The following is a 20,062-nucleotide window of genomic DNA, read 5'->3' as shown; positions in this document are numbered from 1 at the left end:
ACTGATCCACCTGCCTCTGCCTCCCAAGTGCTGGGATAAAAGGCGTGCGCCACCATACCCGACCTCTCTTACTATTCTTAAAAAAAAAAAAAAAAAAAAAGGCTGGAGAGATGGCTAAGAGGTTAAGCACCAGCTGCTCTTCCAAAGGTGTTGAGTTCAATTCCCAGCAACCCCACGATGGCTCACAACAATCTATAATGAGATCTGGTATCCTCTTCTGGTCTGCAGGTGTACATGCAGGGAGAACACTGTACACATAATAAATAAATAAATCTTAAAAGAAAAAGAAAAAAGAAGGAAGGCAATTGAAGCATAGACCTTTAAATTCTGCTAAGGTAAAACCTAAACTACTTTCATTCCCTTCACTTCAAGCACATGTTAAAACAACAGAAAAGGGCTAAAAATGTAGCTTGGTTGGCAGAGTGCTTGCATAATGTGCTAGAAACCGAGCTTCAATTTTCAGGCATGTATAACACCAGGTATGGCAGGCAGTACAACAGCCTGTAATCCTAGCACTCAGGAAGTAGAGGCAGAAGGATAGAAATTCAACACTACCCTTGGTTCCATAAGTTTGAGTCCAGCCTGAGCTACAAGACATTCTGCCTAAAACAAACAAAAGCCCTAAGAGATGGTCAGGAAGTGTTTACTGAAAACCTCTTAGGTAGGCACTATCAACAGACTTTAGGCTTAGCTGAGTCGGCTCCTTTTTGGCTCAGAAAGGTCATGCTTTTTCCTTTTGTTTTTGTTTTTCCTTTCTCTACTACTACTAATATGGTCCATTAAGCCCAGCTTAAAGTTTCTCATCTATTTTCTAGTCCAAAGTCCTGAAGTGTTTCATATTCCTCCAGGCAAAAACATAGTCAGGCCTATCACAGTTAATATTCCAGCCCCTGGTACCAACTTCTCTCTCAGAGTTTTATTACTGTGAAGGGACACCATGACCACAGCAACTCGTATAAAGGAAGGCGTTTAACTGGGGCCGGCTTACAGCTAAAGAGGTTTAGTCTGTTGTCATCATGACAGCACCCAGGCAGACATGGCTCTGGAGAAGGAGTCCTTCCCTGGATCCGAAGACAGCAAGAACAAAGAGTGAGCCACTCAGGGGCCATGCTTGAGCTTCTGAACCCCCAGCGACATGCTTCTCCCAAAAAGGCCAGACATACTCCAACATGTCCTAAAACTTTCTAATCATGTCACTCCCTGTTAGCCTGTGGGGCCATTTTCATTCACTCCAGCACAGTGTCCTAAGCGCTGGGACCACCTTGCTTCTAACCTTAAAGACGTTTCTATTGAGGGCTACAGAGATGGATCAGCAGTTGAGAGCACTAGCTACTCTTCCAGAAGACCCAGCTTGATCCTGGCACCCTCACTGGGCAGCTCACAACCACCTCTAACTCCAGTCTCAGGGGATCCAATGTTCTTCCATGGGTACCAGATACATGGACTTCACAACCAGACCAAACTCCTAATACATAACATTAAAAAAATATGTTTTTTTAAAAAAAAGTTTCTACTTGATCTTGCCAACATTCTCAGTATGGCACATACTTGTGCCACAACCTCTGGCTTTATGTGTGTAAGAGACTGAACCCAGAGCTGTGGACATGCTAAGACAAACAATCCACCAGAGCTATGTACAGAATACCTTTCTCCTCCTGTCAACACAGTTATAGAAAAGAATTGAAGGCCAGATGGCACGTGTCTATAATCTCAACATCTAGAAAACTGAGGCAAGAGGATCACCTTGAGCTAGAGTCCAAGTTACTTACAAGAGTCTGTCTCCGAAGGAGTAGGCAGATTTATGGATTTAATTATGACACCATTAAAATTCAAAACACAGGGCTGGGCGTGGTGGCGCACGCCTTTAATCCCAGCACTCGGGAGGCAGAGGCAGGTGGATCGCTGTGAGTTCGAGGCCAGCCTGGTCTACAAAGTGAGTCCAGGATAGCCAAGACTACACAGAGAAACCCTGTCTTGAAAAACCAAAAAAAAAAAAAAAAAAAAATCAAAACACATAAAAGTTTCATTTTTAATATGTGTATTAGAGTATGTGCAGGTGCATGCAGGTGTCCATGGCTCCATGGACCTGAGTCACGTGTGGCTTTGAGTATCCAATGGAGCTGCTGGAAACTGAACTAAGGCCCTGTGCAAGAGCACCACTAGCTAGCTCCTAACTGCAGGTATCATTCATCAACATTCAGTTACTATTAAAAAAGGCGTAAGAAAGAACTCACTTGTATCTTGATGAAGTAATAGGAAGTTATATTTAGATATCAAAAATATCACAAAAGGAGCCAGCAAGATGGCTCAGTGGGTCAAGGGTGCTTTCCATAAGCCCTGATGAGCTGAATTGAACCCCAGGCCCCACGTAACAGAAGGAAAGAAGCCACTCTTTGTCCTCTGACCTCAACACCTGTGTCATGTGAGCACGCACACACACACACACACAAAAAAAAAAAAATGAAAAGTATTACAGGAAGTCTAGCCAACTTGTAAACATAACTGCGCAGTACACAGCAAACTCTCACTTAGACTACAAAATCAGAATGCTGACAACACCATTCAGCAGTCAGTGCATGCAAGTACTCCTGTCTCATTTCAGTAACTCCAATTGCTGAATATAACATAAAGGCCTGGGCCTCACTTCTGAAGAGTCTATTATATTATGCCTAAATGAAGTTTTACATTCTTATTGCCAAAACTAATTCTGATAGGTACCATAAGCTGGAAACCATAGTCTGTTACATCAACTCCACTTAGCATGTCACCTGTCTTTATGGAAAAACAAACCTTCTGACAATTATATTTTCTGTTTGGACAGGTTCTTTCTACATAATCCTTGATGTCCTAAACTCACTTGTAGACCAGGCTGGCCTCAAACTCACAGAGATCTGCCTGCCTCTGCCTCCCAAGTGCTGGCATAAACAACCACACCCTGCTTAAGTTTTCAATTTGTGTATTTATCATCCCCAGCCTTAGTTATCATCAATAAGCAATACTTAGAACATAATATAACCAAACAAGGTTTTTATCTATTTATTTTTAATACAGGCTCTCACTAAGTAACTTTGGCTGTCCTGAAACTCAGCGATCCACCTGCTCTGCCTCATGAGTCCTTGGATTAAAGGCATTTTTATTAGACACAGAAGTGCAAAGAAAAACTGGATCTCATGCCCAGCAGTGGCAGTGCACACCTTTAATCCCAGCACTAAGGAAGCAGAGGCATGTAGATGTCTTAAAGCTGGGGCTACACAGAGAAACTCTGCCTCAAAAAACAAAACCAGCCCTCAGATGGCTCAGTAGTAAAGAGCACTGGCTGATCTTCCAGAGGACCCAAGTTCAATTCCCAGAAAACAAACAGAGTTTCACAGTAAATCCAGTACCAGGGAATTTTCTGCTGGCCTCCAGGAATGTACCTATACACTAAAAAGCAAAAACAAAACCAGATATGCATTTAAAACTGTTTATAGCTTGACTTGCAAACTCCTTCTCTCTCTCTCTCTCTTTTTTTTTTTTTTGGTTTTTCGAGGCAAGGTTTCACTGTGTAGCCTTGGCTGTCTTGGGCTCGCTTTGTAGACCAGGCTGGCCTCGAATTCACAGCGATCCACCTAACTCTGCGTGCCACCACGCACGGCTGGCTAGCAAGCTATTAACTTGCCAATTTTGTAAACATAAAGCAAGAGTGAAGAAGCCTGGGAACCAAGAATAAATGAGCTATGTTGACTAGTTTTATAATTACCTGATAAGTGCTAAAGTCATCTGTGATGAGGGAAAACCACTGAGAAAATACCTCCATAAATTTGGGCTGTCGGCAGGCAAGCCTGTAGGGAATTTTTAAAATTCATGATTGATGGGGACTGCTCAGTCCATAGGAAAACTCTGAGCTGGTGGGCCTGGGTTCTAAAAGAAAGCAGGTTGACTGGGTGTGGTGGCGCATGCCTTTAATCCCAGCATTCAGGAGGCAGAGGCAGAGGCAGGCGGATCAATGTGAATTCAAGGCCAGCCTGGGCTCGAAAGCAAGTCCAGGACTGGCAAGGCTAACACGGAGAGACCCTGTCTTGAAAACAAAACAAAGCAAAGCAAAACAAATAAGCATAAACAAACTGTCTCTTGTTAGCTAGGCAGTGGTGGAGCACCCCTTTAATCCCAGCACTCAGAAGGGAGAGGCAGGCAGATCTCTATGAGTGCAAGCCCAGCCTGGTCTACAAAGTAAGTCCAGGACAGCCAAGGCCATACACAGAAACCCTGTCTTGAAAAACATAAATAAATAAATAAATAAATAAATAAATAAATACAGAAAAACTAGGAAGACATACTTTATAGGATTCTTATAAAACAAAGCAATGCTAAATACATATTTGGGAGATGATAGCAGTGAAGCACCTGGTAGCTGGGACTAGTGGCACAAACCTGGAGTCTCGGTTACACAGAGGACTGAGAAAGGACAACCTTAAATTCAAAACCTAGCTGGAGTGGCTTCAGGCCCGACTACTCAACTCTCAGTGAGACCCCAAAGAGAAGAGACAGACTCCATGTTTTCATACAATTTGCATAACAGTGCTCAGAAGACACAGTTGAGATGGAGCAGAAGCTTCCTGCTTTCTTTCTTTCTTCCTTCCTTTTTAAAGACTTATTTATTATTATAATATATATACTGCTCTGCCTGCATGTACATCTGCAGACCAGAAGAGGGCACCAGATTCCATTATAGATGGCTGTGAGGAACCATATGGTTGCTGGGAATTGAACTCAGGGCCTCTGGAAGCGCAGTCAGTGTTCTTAGCCTCTGAGCCATCTCTCCAGCCCAAGCTTCTTGCTTTCTTAATCTGTGTTTTGTTCAATCTTTCCTACTTCTTCCTCCTTTTAGGTTGACAACTGAAATCGTTCAAGTTTTTCTTAGACTAACAGACACATGGGTGCAAAACAAAAAACTAATCTGGAACATAACAAACACCTAGTGTCTTTGGTAATAGGGATCCCCAAATCTGCTAATCACTTTGTTAGATAATGGTGAAAACAAAAGCAGAAGACCAGACAGCTCACCCGTCAACCAGAAGCAGTGAGGAACAGGCTACCTTCTCCTATCCTTTCCTGAACCCTATGGAAAATTCATTTGTTTTTACTTTTGTTTTAGTGAGCAGGAGAAGGCAGGAGGGGTTCGAGGTTAATATAAAGGAAACCAAAGTATAAAACCTAGCACTACACGCACAGCAGGGAACCTCCTCAGTATGATCCCACTATACCACCCACACTGGAACAATCCTGAGAATGCTTTTTTTGTTGTTGTTGTTTTTTGAGACAGTATTTCTCTGTGTAATCCTGACTGCCCTAGAAATTGCTTTGTAGACCAGCTGGCCTCAAACTCAGAGATCTACCTGCCTCTGCCTCCCAAATGCTGGGATTAAAGGCATGCACCACTTCAGCCTAGTTAAGAAAATGCATTTTTACAGAACCACACCCATTGTACAAATAAGGTACTTATGATGGAATGGTGTAATAAACTTATGTACCAAGCACTTTATGCATATAATCACATTTAATGGTGTGAAGGAGACATTATAAACTGAAGCTTAAGAATTCTGAGGGACTTTACCATAAGACAGAAAAGAATCCAATCATATGACCACTCATCCAGGCTACTGACACAACCTACAGAGACATAAGGCTACATTCATGCTGAAAGCAATACCACCAGTTTCTTAAGAACTCTAACACCAAAGTACTCACCCAACTGTCTAGCAGGGAAAGCTGAAGCAAGTTATGGCTCATGAACAAGACAGAACGCTACACAGGCATTCAGAGTAACTATAGAACAAAGCTAAAAGCAGAGCACACCTTTACATGCACTTCATGTATGCGGACAGTAATTTCAGAGTGTACTGTCCACAAGGATAAAGGCATGTGCTGCCTTGTCCAGCTTTTTTGTTGTTGTTTTTGGAGACGTTGTTTATCTGTGGAGGCCTGTGGGTGCACCTGCCTCTACCTCCCAGAGTGCTGGGATTATACGAATGCGCCACCACACCCAGCTCCATCAGTAACTTCAGAGCTATTCTTCCAGTGCCCCCAACCCAGCGGGCACTAACTACGTAATGACTGAATAAATGAATTGCAGCAACGTAATATATATGAATAAGAGCTAGAGAATAACAAGCAGGGAAGAACACTTTTTTTTGTTTGTTTGTTTTTTTTGTTTTTCGAGACTGAGTTTCTCTGTGTAGCCTTGGCTGTCCTGGACTCACTTTGTAGACCAGGCTGGCCTCAAACTCACAGCGATCTGCCTGCCTCTGCCTCCCGAGTGCTGGGAATAAAGGCGTGTGCCACCATCCCTGGCCAAGGAAAATTTTATTTGTTAATAGAATGATGAATGATGATCATTAATACTGTAAAATAAACAAACTCAAGATCAACCATGAAATTTCACCCTTGTTCACACAGTTTGTGGCTCTAAGGCAAATGGGAAGGACAAAAAGACTAACACGGGAAACTGCCCTGCTATGGACAGAGCTGCTTTTCTGAAGGGTGGTGAACACAGTAACCTGTGGGGCCACGTACACCACAATTACAATATCCTTTCTTTTTTATGTTTGTTTGCTTTTTTTTCTGAGACAGGGTTTCTCTGTGTAGCCTTGGCTGTCCTAGACTCGCTTTGTAGACCAGGCTGGCCTCGAACTCACAGAGATCCGCCTGCCTCTGCCTCCCAAATGCTGGGATTAAAGGCATGCGCCACCACGCCCGGCCTACAATATCCTTTCTAAGTTGGCTAGAAAGTGACAACTTTTAACTAGTGGCACTTAAGCAAATCCCAATTTTGCATATTTCTCATCTCCCCTTAAAAATAAACGTAACAGCCGGGCGTGGTGGCGCACGCCTTTAATCCCAGCACTCAGGAGACAGAGGCAGGCGGATCCCTGTGAGTTCGAGGCCAGCCTGGTCTACAAAGCGAGTCCAGGACAGCCAAGGCTACACAGAGAGACCCTGTCTTGAAAAAAAAAAAAAAAAGGTATATTATATGAATATAATGGTCTTAAAATTCAACTATTCCAGAATAAAAGAAAGTCAATTTAGTAATTAAGTCTTCAGATATTATACATGCATCTGTTGCTACCTAAGAAAAAAAACTAAACACAGTCATTTTGTGTTAAAGAATATCAGTCAGTTGGGTGACAAAAGTATAGAACCAGATTGTTTTCAACACAACACTATAAAAACTTCTGGACACAAAGTCAGAAGCCCTAAAAATTCATCATTTACCACAAATGGAGAAAAAATGACCCAGAAGAAGAGCCTGGCATGATTTTACCTACATTCCCCTGAAGAGCAAACATTAGATTTTAAAATAAATTCAAGCAAGAGAGTGAAAGAACCTAGGGAACATTTCCCCAGCTCTACTGCATGTAGTAACTCATGAAGCAAGAAGAACTACAAATACTACTGCAGTAACAGGCTTAGTTCTATCCAAAAGACTCGACAAGTGAGCAATGAACTTCACTGACACTCAAGATTATAACTTCCCTCCAATTATAAGGATAGTCCACCATTTATTTCCTTTTCCCTATACAGTGTATACTCTCATGCTTGCACACAAGGCAATCTTCTTCCTTCCATGCTCACTGCCCCATGGGGTCTGAATGTCTTCTATCGCACTTAAAAATCTTTTATTACATTTACTTATTCACCTTGTTGTACATATGTGAGCATTTGTGTGACTACAGCTGAATGGGGACAACCTGCAGGAGTCATTTCATTTCTCTCTTTCTTTACTGTGGGTCCTAACAAACTCAGACCATCTGGCTTGGTAGTAAGCACCTTTACCTGCTGAGCCATCTTTTTTTTTTTCCAGACAGAGTTCTCTGGGATTACAGGGATGCACCACCAGGGCATATTGAGTCATCTTATCAATCCCTTTCTACCTCACTTTTAAGGCTCTCCTGCCTCCTGCCTCCTGCCCCAGGTAGCTCATTATGGCTCCCAAAGTAGACTATTTCTTTTCCCTCCTGCAGCAGGTGGATGGGGCCCTAAATATTTTCTTCTCTGACCACACCTTGAACATGATGCTGAGAAAAGAACACAATGGGAAAGAGGTATACCTTGCAATTCACCCATCATCACACACCATAGACTAGACTGAGCCCTGTTTGGGGCTCTGCCAAGGCTGAGCATCTTTTCCTGAACAAACTGTTAGCAAATGCTGAAAGAGTCTCAAGATTTGCTGGTTGTGGCGGCCCATGTCGGTAGGATTTGCTGAAGAAGGCAGAGGCAAGAGGATCACGAGTTCGAGACCAGCTTGGGATACAGATTTTAGCACCAGGCATGGTGGCGCACGCCTTTAATCCCAGCACTCGGGAGGCAGAAGCAGGTGGATCGCTGTGAGTTTGAGGCCAGCCTGGTCTACAAAGCGAGTCCAGGACAGCCAAGGCTACACAGAGAAACCCTGTCTCGAAAAACCAAAAAAGAAAAAGAAAAAAGAAAAACAAAATAACAACAAAAAAAGAATTTTAGCAGTATGTCATAAAAGGGAGCACATACCTGACATTCTAGTAAATCTGCTAGGAGCCAGAACTGTTAAACCTGAGCCATCTCTCTAGCCCCTTGTTTTGGTTTTGGTTTTGAGATAGGCCTCACTATGCAGAACTGGGTGAACTAGAACTCACTATGCAGCCAGGCTGCTCTGAACTCAGAAGGATCAGCTTGCCTCTGCCTCCCAAGAGCTGAATTAAAAGTATGTATCACTCCACCTGACCATGCAATTTAAAAAGGTAAAGATTTCAAATCTCAAAATATTTAAATCATTTTTTAAAGCCTTGTATCAAAGCTCATTTTGGGTTTTTGTTGACTTTTTGTTTTGTTTGTTTGTTTGACTCTTCAAAACAGGGTTTCTCTGTGTAGACTTAGCTGTCCTGTGAATGCAATATTGTTCTGGCCTGGGGTGTCCAGACAGCACTGCGCACTGGTGATGGAAGCTATGAAGCTTAACTAGGTGGAGCATGGGGGTCAGCAGGGTCTTAGTCTGGCAGCGGGGGGGGGGGGGGGGGGGGGGTTGTAGTAGGGGAGCCTATACACCAAGCTACTGGACTGCTTCAGCGGTGGCAGAGGTAGAGGTCAAAAGGCTATATGCAGGGAGGCATACAGGCCCAGAACAGGCAGGGAGCGATCCTTACTGCTGCTGGTCTCAAGATGACGATTCCCGCAGATCTCAAGGCTCACTGGCCTCACCACAAGAGAGCTGAATGTAGCAGGGAATACCTGTGATTTCCAAACTCTAGAGACTAATTTAGGAGGAGCTAGAGTACAATGTCCAGCTAAACTCAAAGTAACACTGTCTAAAAACAAAACAAAGGGCTGGAGGGATGGCTCAGTGGTTAAGAGCGCCACCTGCTCTTTAAGAGGTCCTGAGTTCAATTCCCAGCAACCACATGGTGGCTCACAACCATCTATAATGAGATCTGCTGCCCTCTTCTGTAAAGCACTCATATAAAATAAAATAAAATTTAAAAACAAAACAAAACAAAGCTGAAAGCCCAGACATGCTCCAAGTTCTAGGCCAGTCTGGTCTACATATCAAATCCAGCACAGCCAGAGCTGCAAAGACCCCCCCCCCCCATCTAAACAAACAAAAACAAAAACAAAAAAAAAAAACCACTTCCAATAATCAAGCCATGGTGTCCAACACCTTTAATTCCCAACACTAGGGAGAGAGCATTCTGTTAGTTTAAGGGTGGTCTGGTTTACATAGTGAGTCCCAGGCCAGCAAGGGCTACAGTGAGACCGTGAATTAAAAAAAAAAAAAAAAGTGAGGTGCGGGGTGAATGCAGAGCTGCAGAGGGGCTCGATGGTTAAGAGCCTGTAGTGCTCTTGCAGAGGGCCCAAGTTCATTTCCCAGGACCCGTATCAGACAGCTAACAGCCGCCACCGTAACCCCAGCAGGAGGACCCAACACCTCTGGCTTCCCCAGGCACCTAAAGTCACATAACAGGCCCACACAAGAACACAGGCAAATATACAACTTTAAAATAATAATAAACCATCTCTAAGAAATTAGAAGAGGAATCAGGCAGTGGTGGCACAATGTCTTTAACCCAGCACTCAAGAAGCAGGGACAAGAGGCTCTCTTATGAGTTTTGAGGTCAGCCGGTCTATAGAGCAAGTTCTAGAACAGCCAGGGCTACACAGAGAAACCCTGTCTCAAAAAAACCAACCTCAATTCCCTTTGAGGAAGATACTGCTGAAAAGTAGAAAGGGAGCTAGTAATGGTGATGCAAGCCTTTATTTAATCCCAGGCAGAGGCAGGCAGATAGCTATGAGTTCAAGGCCAGCCTGGTCTACAAAGTGAGTCCAGGACAGCCAAGACTACACAGAGAAACTTTGTCTCGAAAAACCAAATAAAGAAAAAAGAAAATAAACAAAAGAAAAACAGAAAAAAGAAGTCAGAAAAGGAACTGTCCAGTTTGTACCTCTGTACTAGACAGTTTCATTTAACCAAGGTTAGGGCGTTTCCATTTATGCAAAGGACTCCTAAATCTCAAACTCTCTGTGTGGCCTTTTCTGTCCCACTTAAGGCTGATAACTGGGTCAATACCACTCTTCCCTATGTTTTGTTTTTAACATATTATTATGTTATTATATCATATATACATACATATATATATATATATATATATATAAACTGTAACATACACATTCTTTATATGTAACTTATTATTTTACTATCCTATTTCCTTATGAAAGTAACATATGATCAGCCCCTTGTAAAACCTTCCCTTGATCTTATTACCTTTTTCTGTTCTCATGGCTCCTTTAGATTGTTGCCTGTGTTTTTCATTGAGTGAATCTCCTTGGGAGCCTCTAGGGCATTGTTTGAGACCACACTTGTGGCCAAACAATACAGGCACATGACATTTGAGGGGAATTTTTTTTTAAGACAGGGTCTCATTTTGCAGCCTTGGTTGGCCTAGAACTCAGAGATGCGCCTGCTTCTGCCTAAGTGCTGGGATTAAAGGTATACACCACCACACCCAGCTTTGAGGGATTGTTAAGGGATACCAGGAAAACACTGGTTAAAATGGTATGTATCCTTCAAACACTTTGGGTAGTTTAGGATGACCTTGCTTCTATCTCCCACATGCTGGGATTAAAGGCCTACAGGACAATGCCCAGAACCATGGGATTTTTTTGCTGGATACCAGACATTAATACAATAATCCAGAAATTCATATAGGACACACATGGGTATTTCCATTTTAAATAACTTCAAGAAAATATGGTTGGAATGTCTTGTTTTGTTTGGCTACTTGGTTGCTTTTGAGACAGTCTTGTAAAGCATCAGCCAGCTTTGAGCTCACTATAAATTTGGGGCCTTAAACTCACTATGATCTTTACCTTGCCACCTCCCCAGTGCTGAGATCACATGTGTGGTCCCATGCCTAGCCCATCATGCCTTCTGACCTTCACTTTGGCATTATTTGGGGCAGAGGAGCGTGCATATCTCACACACACACACACACACACACACACACACACACACACACACACACTCACACAACACACACACACACAGAGTATAACTCTCCTTCCACCTTTCTGTGGGCTCTAGAGACTGAGTGAGAAGGTCAGGCTTGATACAGGCCAGTGTTTCTACCTGCTGAGCCTCACTGACCCTCAGTGCCATCCAGCACAGCCACGTGGTGACTCGTGAAGGAAAGTCAGCAAACTAGTAAAGAAGACAAGTGCTCCTGTTTTCATATTTTGATGAACATCTTGCTAAGAAAGTATGTTGGGAAAATGCCTAAACAATACCAGGTGTGGTAGTAAATACTTTTAATCCTAGCAATTGGAGGGAGAGGCAGGAGGATCTCTGTGAATTCGAGGCCAACTTGGTCTACAAAGTGAGTCCAGGGTTTCTAGGACTACATAGAGAAACCCTGTGCATTTAAAAATACATGTTAGATACTGAAAGGGCAAAACTGTCTTGAGATATAAATTCAAAAAGTAGCTGGTTTACATGGTAAAGAAACAAAAACAAGTTAGGGGTGCATACCTGTAATCCCAGCACTCAGGAGGCAGAGGTAAGCAAACAAACAAACCCCCCCCAAAAAACTCAAGCACCTTTGTTGGAATAACTGAGTACAATCATTTAAAAAAATTTTTATACTAATATCCCCAATTATATGCTCTGAGAATTGTTTTTCTTAAAGTAATTATGAAAACTCTCAAATTAAGATAGTAAACACCAGTACCTGAAATCTGTGAGCACTCTGATCACAGGAAACCAGGAGGTCTGTATACTTTTTAAGACACTTATCAAAAAACTGAATAAAAGATAGTGGATCAGCCAGGTGGTGGTGGCCCATGCTTTTAATCCCAGTACTCGGGAGGCAGAGGCAGGTGGATCGCTGTGAGTTCCAGGACAGCCTGGTCTACAAAGTGAAGTCCAGGACAGCCCAGGCTACACAGAGAAACCCTGTCTCAAAAAAAAAAAAAAAAAAGACAGTGGATCACCTATGCATCTCATCAAGGGTCACAGAACTCACTTTCTAAAACAAATAAAGGCTAAGCAATTCTGTCATATACTTCTGATCTTAACTTTATTCTCCTTTAAAGATGAACATGTTTATATTTCTTTTTTTCGAGACAAGGTTTCTCTATGTAGCCTTGGCTGTCTTGGACTCACTTTGTAGACCAGGCTGGCTTCGAATTCACAGAGATCCATCCACCTACCTCTGCCTCCCAGAGTGCTGGGATTATAGGCAAATGCCACCACACCCAACGTATTTATATTTCAAAACAAGTAAGTGTAACAAAATATCCAATTGATGAGACACACATATAGGTTTAGGTTTCAAGCTACAACCATTCATTTAATCAATACGGAAGTCATTAGTTAACATATCATCCTTCAATTTAACCAGAGAGATTCCATTTGAACTGGCAGCACTACTCACCTTTAAGACAGAGGCTAAGCTGGTCATATGCTCATGGAGGGCACCCTCAGACTCCTTATAGGTCAAGCAAGTGAACTGATACTCTTCGGGATCAAAAGCGTCAGCCCCCTGCTGCTCCACATCACTGGCTACTCCCACATAGTAGTCCTCTATGTCCCCAGGGTCCTCTTCCTCTTCTTCCTCTTCCTCACAGTTTGGGTCATAGTCCTCTTCATTGCTGTCAGACCCCTGGCTGTTCATGTCCACGGACATCTTAACATCCAGGCAAGTTGCAGATCAGGAAAGCAGTTGCTTTTCCCCTCCCCCCAACTTTTATCGTTTTCTCAAATGCATTAGCGTTTTTGTCTTCTAAGAGAAAGGAAAAAAAGTATTACTACTTATGAGAAATTATAGCAAAAATCATTTAAGAATCAAAATAGCATAGCCCTAGCCCTGTTCCCACTCTAGCCTATTTCAATCCGCACCGCCCCCCACCCCCAAGACAGGGTTTGTTTGTGTGGCCTTGGCTGTCCTGGAACTCACTATGCAGACCAGGCTGGCCTCAATCTCAGAGATCCATCTGCCTCTCCCTCCAAGTGTTTCACCACCCAGCTGCCTATCCCAATTCTGGTTTTATTCAGAACACCTCCCTGGCTTACTTTTGTCAAAGAGAACTCTTCACTAAGAGACAGAAACCCAGGACAAACAAAGTCCTAAAGTCCTAATGTGAAAAGGCAAGGATGTCTTCCTCATGACAAGGACTCAAATCCCAAGGACCGAGAAGATGGCTCAACAAGTAAAGGCAGTTGGCTCCAAGCCTGAAATTAATTCAAATCTGGTACCAACATGGTAGAAGAGAAGCAAGTGACTCAAGTTGTTCCTACCCTCTACATAAGAAGCACTCACACACAGACATACACAACAATAAGCGGAGTTTCTTTCTTTCTTTTTTTAAAGGTCTCCAAAATTCTAATGAATTTTTGTCCTTTTTTCCCCAGAGACATTCAGGGAAAAATGTATTTTCACAGCTACCTGTACAAATGGAGGATAACTAAAGATTTAGCTACTAAAGCCCACTGTGATGGTGCACGCCTTTAATCCCAGCACTCGGGAGGCAGGGGCAGGCAGATCGCTGTGAATTCAAGGCCATCCTGGTCTACAAAGCGCGTCCAGGACAGACAAGGCTACACAGAGAAACCCTGTCTTGAAAAGCAAAAACAAAACAAAGCAACAACAATAAAATGAAGCTGGGCAGTGGTGGCACAAGCCTTCAATCCCAGCAGGCAGATCTCTGTGAGTTCAAGGCCAGTCTTCTCTACACAGTGTGGTCTAGGACAGCGAAGATCACACAGAGACACCCTGTTTCAAAAATATATAAATAAAATAAAAAATAATGAATGAATGCAGGAAAAAAATGTACACTTAACATGCAGTCAGTTTACAAAACTTTAAAACCCCTTATTTTTATTCTTTAGGTTTTTATTCTTGAGAGAGGTCCTCACTATGTAGCTCTGGCTGTAATGGAACTCACTATATATATTACACAAACATATATGATGCACTATATAACATAAACATAAAACATAAATTCACTGTTTCTCTCTCCCAAATTCTGTGATTAAAGGTGTATATCACCATAGCCAGCTCCCAATTAGCTTTTTGTTTGTTTGTGTTTTGTTTTTGTTTTTGTTTTTTCCCTGAGACAGGGCTTCTCTGTGTCACTCTGACTGACCTGGACTCACTTTGTAGACCAGGCTGGCCTCAAACTCACAGAGATCTGCCGGTCTCTGTCTCTGGAGCGTACTCCCACTTCGCTTTTTAATTATTCTTTCTCTTTCTTTCTTCATTCATGCAGAGAGAAAGAATGTATGTTCGTTCACTCATTCATTCATTCACTCATTTATTCAGAGAGAAAGAGTGTGTGAGCCATAGCACACAAGACATCATAAGACAGCTTGTAGATTTGTTTCTCTTCTTCTACCATGTTGGTCCCAAGTTTGGAAGAATCAAACTCAGGTCATTAAATTTGCTATCTTGCCAGCCTTCCATTTTGTGTTTGGTTTGTTCTGTTTTGCTTTGAAACAGGGTCTCACTATGTAGCCCTGGCTGGCCTGAAACTCACTGTATACTCATGTTGCCCTCTGAACCCACAGATCTGACTGTGTCCATCTCCCAGTACTGAGATGCATCACCACACCTGGCTCACCTTTTTTTGAGTCATGGTTTTTCACTGAGCTGGCTCTACAAGCTGGCCAGTCAACCTCAAGGATCCTTCTGCCTTTGCCCTCCAGCACTGAGGCTGAACACAACCCACCCACCACATGCAGCTTGTCATGAGGGATTAGAATTCAGATCCTTAAGTTCCTATGGCAAACATGTTACTGAGTTAACTAGAGCTTCTGCTCCTACAATCTGGTGGTTAAACTTTCTCTTCAACAGAAAGTTAACCTTGGGCTGAAAGACAGTTCAGTGCATAAAGATGCCTGCCACAAAGCCTAACAACTTGAGTTTAATCCCTGAATCCACAAGAGTAGGAGAGAACCAGTGAAAACTGTACTGACTTCCACAGGCAACACACACACAAGCACATCAATGTAACAAAATTAAGGAAAAAGTTAATGTTTAAATCACCTGTACTTTTTAAAGATCTTTCCTGCAGATATTACCCAAACAGCCTGTGTCATATGATTTCCATCTGAAATGAAAAGAGACAATATTTGTGTTTTTAAACAAATGCCTTGCTTTTTCCAGTTCATTTTGTCTCTTTTGAGGCGAGTCTCACCATGTAACGGCTGTCTTGGAACGCTTCTGTAAACCAAGCTGTCGTTGAACTCAAAGAGAACCACCTGCTTGTTTTTCAAGTACTTAAATTAAAAGCATGTGTTACTGCCAGGCGTGATGGCACTCACCTGTAATCCCAACATTTGGGAGGCAGAGGCAGGTGGATCTCTGTGAGTCAAGGCCAGCCAGGTCTACAGAGTGAATCCAGGACAGCCAGAGCTACAGAGAAACCTTGTGTGTGCTACCATACCCAGCTGTTTTTTGTTTTCTCTCATTTATGCATTATACATGCCATCATGAGTGGAAGTCAGAGGACAGCTAGTGGAAATTTGTTCTCTCCCTCAACTGTGTAAGTTCCAGGGATTTAAGGAAGGTCTTCAAGGTTGGCAGCAAGTGCTTTTACCTGCTGAGTTATCCCATTAGCCCACTTTACCTGTTTTGAGACAGGATCTTTTTTTTCCTAAAGATTTATTTATTATGTATACAGATCTTGTTACAGATGGTTGTGAGCCATGTGGTTGCTGGGAATTGAACTCATGACCTCTGGAAGAGCAGTCAGTAGTCTTAACCTCTGAGCCATCCCTCCAGCCTTCTTGTGTGTGTGTGTGTGTGTGTGTGTGTGTGTGTGTGTGTGTGTGTGTGTGTGTTTTACAAGACAAGGTTTCTTTGTGTAGCCTTGGCTGTCCTGGACTCCCTTTGTAGACCAGGCTGGCCTCGAACTCACAGTGATCCACGTGCCTCTGCCTCTCGAGGAGACAGGATCTTGATATGTATCCCAGGCCTGCTTTCCCCTGTGGAATGTATGAATCATAGGTATGTGCCACTACACTCACTGCAAATTAGCATCACTTATCTAGCATGAGAAGAACTAAATCCAGAATCTCACACAGGGCTAACTAGGCAAGCACTTTACCCCCTCAAGCCCTCAGACAGAGTCTAAGCAGCTCTGGCTATCCTGGAACTATGTTAGATCAGGTGTTCTTGAACTCACAGAAATCACATTGCCTCTACCTCCTGCGTGCAGAGATTAAAGGCGTGCATCATCATGCTCACTCCTGTTTTACTTTTTGAGACAAGGTCTCATTAAGTTGCCTAAGCAAACCTAAAACTCACTACATGCTCAGATATTGGTCCTTCATTTCCTCCTTGTTTGAAGTAGGGTTTGTTATAGCAATGCATATGAGAGGTTAGTTAGCCTAAGACCTGCCAAGGATTCTCCTGTCTCCACCACCCACAATTGAGTAGAAATACTGCAATTACACACTTCAGTGCCTCGCTTTACAAAAGTAGGAGGAGGATCAGGGTCATCAAAATTTGAGGCCAGCCAGGCCTCAAATTTACAATAAAAATGTACTTAAGTAGGTTGGCCATTAGGCAATATTAGTGTTCCTTTTTCATGTTATTCAGTGACCATGACATAGTTGACTAGTGGAACACGGTCCACGAATAGTGTGAGAATTTTGAGTGCTTATGAGAACAATCCTAGAAAACAAGACAAGAGTCTTATGACCTCAGTTCCTTCAAAAAACAGAACTGTTCTTGGAATGTTTTCCTGCTCCTTTCAAGTATAGCATATAGGAGTAAATTTACTTCAGATTACTCATTATTGCTTGTTGTTACTCAATTAATGTTTAAACTACGCTCTATGGAAAAACTCGTTCTTTGCCATTTGGCTTTTCCTTATGATCTTATGATTGTTCAAACAAAAAACAAAAGGGAAGCCAGTGTGGTGGTGCATGCCTTTAATCCTAGCACTTGGGGGGCAGAGGCAGGTGGATCGCTGTGAGTTCGAGGCCAGCCTGGTCTACAAAGCCAGTCCAGGACAGTTAAGGCTACACAAAGAAACTCTGTCTCGAAAAACCAAAACACACACACACACACACACACTTTTGAGATACAGTCTCACTATGCAGATCAGGTTGACCTCAAACTCACAGAGCTCACAGCCTCCTGAATGCTCAGACTAAAGCAGAGCGCCACCAAGAGGCTCTGTTAGAGCTTCTTGAAAGAATGCTGATTTGCTGAGCTTGGTGGCACATTCTGAGAATCCCAACTTGGAGTTTAGTCAGGAGGATCAAAATTGGAGACCAGCCTGGGCAATTATAGAGCAAGACATTGTCTCAAAATACAAACACACAAGAAAAGTGAGTCCTGACTTTGTTCAAAGGGTTTGTGAACAGGTGGTGCACCTGGGGGCAGAGGCAGGTGGATCTCTGAGTTTGAGGCCAGCCTGGTCTATCAGGCTGGTTAGGGAATTTTCTTAATATCAGAACATATTCAAGATGTGAAATTTGACTACTTCTCAGACAGGAATTGCATAATTAGTACTTTTTCAAGAGCCAAAGTCATCTCCTGCCTCCTCCTCACCCCAGACAGGGTTTCTCTGTGTAACAGCTCTGGTTGTCCTAAAACTCACTCTATAGTCCAGGCTGGCCTCGAACTCACAGTGATCCACCTGCCTCTGCCTCCCAAGTGCTAGGATTAAAGGCTTGCGCCACCACTGCCCGGCTGTCCAAAGTCATCTTCATAAACTTTCCTACTCATTCTGAGCTGCTTCCAAGACTTGGCCAAGTACAAGAAAATAAGTAAATAAGTAAGATAAAGATCTATTAGTTTGCCAGTCGTGGTGGTGCATGCCTTTAATCCCAGCACTCCAGAGGCATAAGCAGGCCAGCCTGGTCTACAAAGTAAGTCCAGGATAGCCAGAGCTATTACACAGAGAAACCCTGTCTAGAAAATCAAAAGAAAAAAAAAAGATGTTAAAGTTGACAAGAACACAGAAATGTGGTTAGCCTAACAGATGTTTACTCCAGTTGTAGTACTTGGCCATAAGTGGTCATTTATTAACTATGTTTTTGAAGAAAACTCCATGGCCAAAAATTATGAATCAGCAACTTGTTTTAAAACTCTGCACTAGCTGGGTGTGGTGGCTTTGGTGGTGTGTGCCTTTAACGCCAGGATTTGGGAGGCAGAGGCAGGGGGAGTTTTCAGTCAAGCCTGGTCTCCATATTGAGTTCCTTGACGGCTAGGACTATGCTAGAGAGGCAACGTCTAAAAAATAACAAAACTCATTTGCCTTAATAATGGCACGTAGCCACTAATTACACGGAGTTATTTAAAATTAGCTTCTTTTAAAAAGTAAAGCTTAGTTTCTCAGACTTACTAACTACATGTCAAATGCTTAAGTGGCCGTGGTGCGTGGCCAGCGGGTACCATAATGAACTGCAAAGGTCTAGAATGTGTCCGTCGTTGACACAAAGTTCCATAAGACAAGAGTAACAATCAGAACTGGGGCCAACTCGTCCGAGAACACTACCGCCTCTCTCGAGGCTCGACCAGTGGCGTCGGGCGCGACCGCACACCTCTCCGATGCGCGCACGGTGGTCCTCGAGAGATCCGCGCGGACACGGGACCCACGCGCAGGGAGGACCCTTCACAGGACGGGCGTTAACAAACCGTGCGGGCGGCGGCGCGCTGCAAAAGCTCCCAAGCACGACCCAAACCAAGGAGCCTGGGAGGTGGCGCGTTTCCCTGGAGCGCCCAGCGGGGCAGGCCCAAGTGCACCGGCCCACCGGCCAGGGGCGCGCTGGCCTCCGACCTCCCGGGGAGCTAAGGAGGCAACGAGGAAGAGAAACCCCGGGGAGACACCGGGCGCTCACCGGCGCCGGATGTCGCCTCCGGGAGTGTCTGTCACTCGGCTCGGCGCGGAACATCGGGACCCCGGGACGCCCTGGCCTCCCAGGCGGCGGCGGCGAAGGCGGAGCCCCGACTGCGCCGAGGAGGCGCGCGGGGAGCACCCCCCCCTCCCCACTCCTCCCCACTCCTCCCCAGAGGCCAACCAGAGTAAACAAGGCCTCGGCGAACGCCGCGCACTTACCGGGAGCCGCGGCCCCCCGGCCGCAGAGCCCAGGCCGGGCAGCCCAGGTCAAGCCGGGCCAAGAGAGTCTGACTGGGGCGTAGCGACAGCGGAGGCGGCGGGCGAACGCGGGTCGGGCCCGCGCTGCTTCCTCCGGCGGAGCTGTCCCTGCAGCTCCGGAAGTGTTCTGTGCAACCGCGTCACTTCCGGTAGGGGTCGGCCCGCGGTCGTCTATGAGACTTAAGGGCTTCTGACAAATGCGTTTCCCAGCGGTCTTATGGTGAGGACAGGAGTCCCGCCGGGGAGAAACTACTGAGCGTTCGCATTTGAATAATGTAGACATTTGTTTCCTGCGTTAGCCTACAGGCGTCTTTCTTCGCTATATATTTTTAGATTTTCCTATGTGCATATGTCGTGGCTTGCGTGTAGAGTTCAGAGGACAATTTTCGGAGGTCGGTTTTCTCCTTTCACCACGTGGGTTCCGAGGATCAAACACTTGGCAGGCTTG

The 20,062-nt window shown here is 44.1% G+C and overlaps 1 protein-coding gene and 1 long non-coding RNA gene across 2 annotated transcripts in view; both read right to left on the bottom strand.

The window, feature by feature from the left end:
• ARIH2 (ariadne RBR E3 ubiquitin protein ligase 2) overlaps positions 1–19,649 on the bottom strand; it is a 55,959-nt gene extending 36,310 nt beyond the window's left edge. The window contains 3 exon segments of the mRNA XM_084752691.1: positions 12,939–13,286; positions 15,549–15,612; positions 19,576–19,649. Coding sequence (XP_084608817.1) covers positions 12,939–13,190 — 252 coding nt within the window. The 5' untranslated portion in view covers positions 13,191–13,286; positions 15,549–15,612; positions 19,576–19,649.
• LOC311580944 lies at positions 6,987–12,932 on the bottom strand. Its single transcript, XR_014773607.1, has 2 exons — positions 11,532–12,932; positions 6,987–11,482 (listed from the first exon to the last, which is right to left on the bottom strand). It is a non-coding gene; the product is annotated as an uncharacterized lncRNA (long non-coding RNA).
• Positions 19,650–20,062: the final 413 nt, after the last annotated feature.

The sequence above is a fragment of the Acomys minous genome, assembly GCF_964271855.1.
Source record: "Acomys minous genome assembly, chromosome: 13".
NCBI classification, from domain to species: Eukaryota; Metazoa; Chordata; class Mammalia; order Rodentia; family Muridae; genus Acomys; species Acomys minous.
This window is presented reverse-complemented; position numbering and strand designations above follow the sequence as displayed.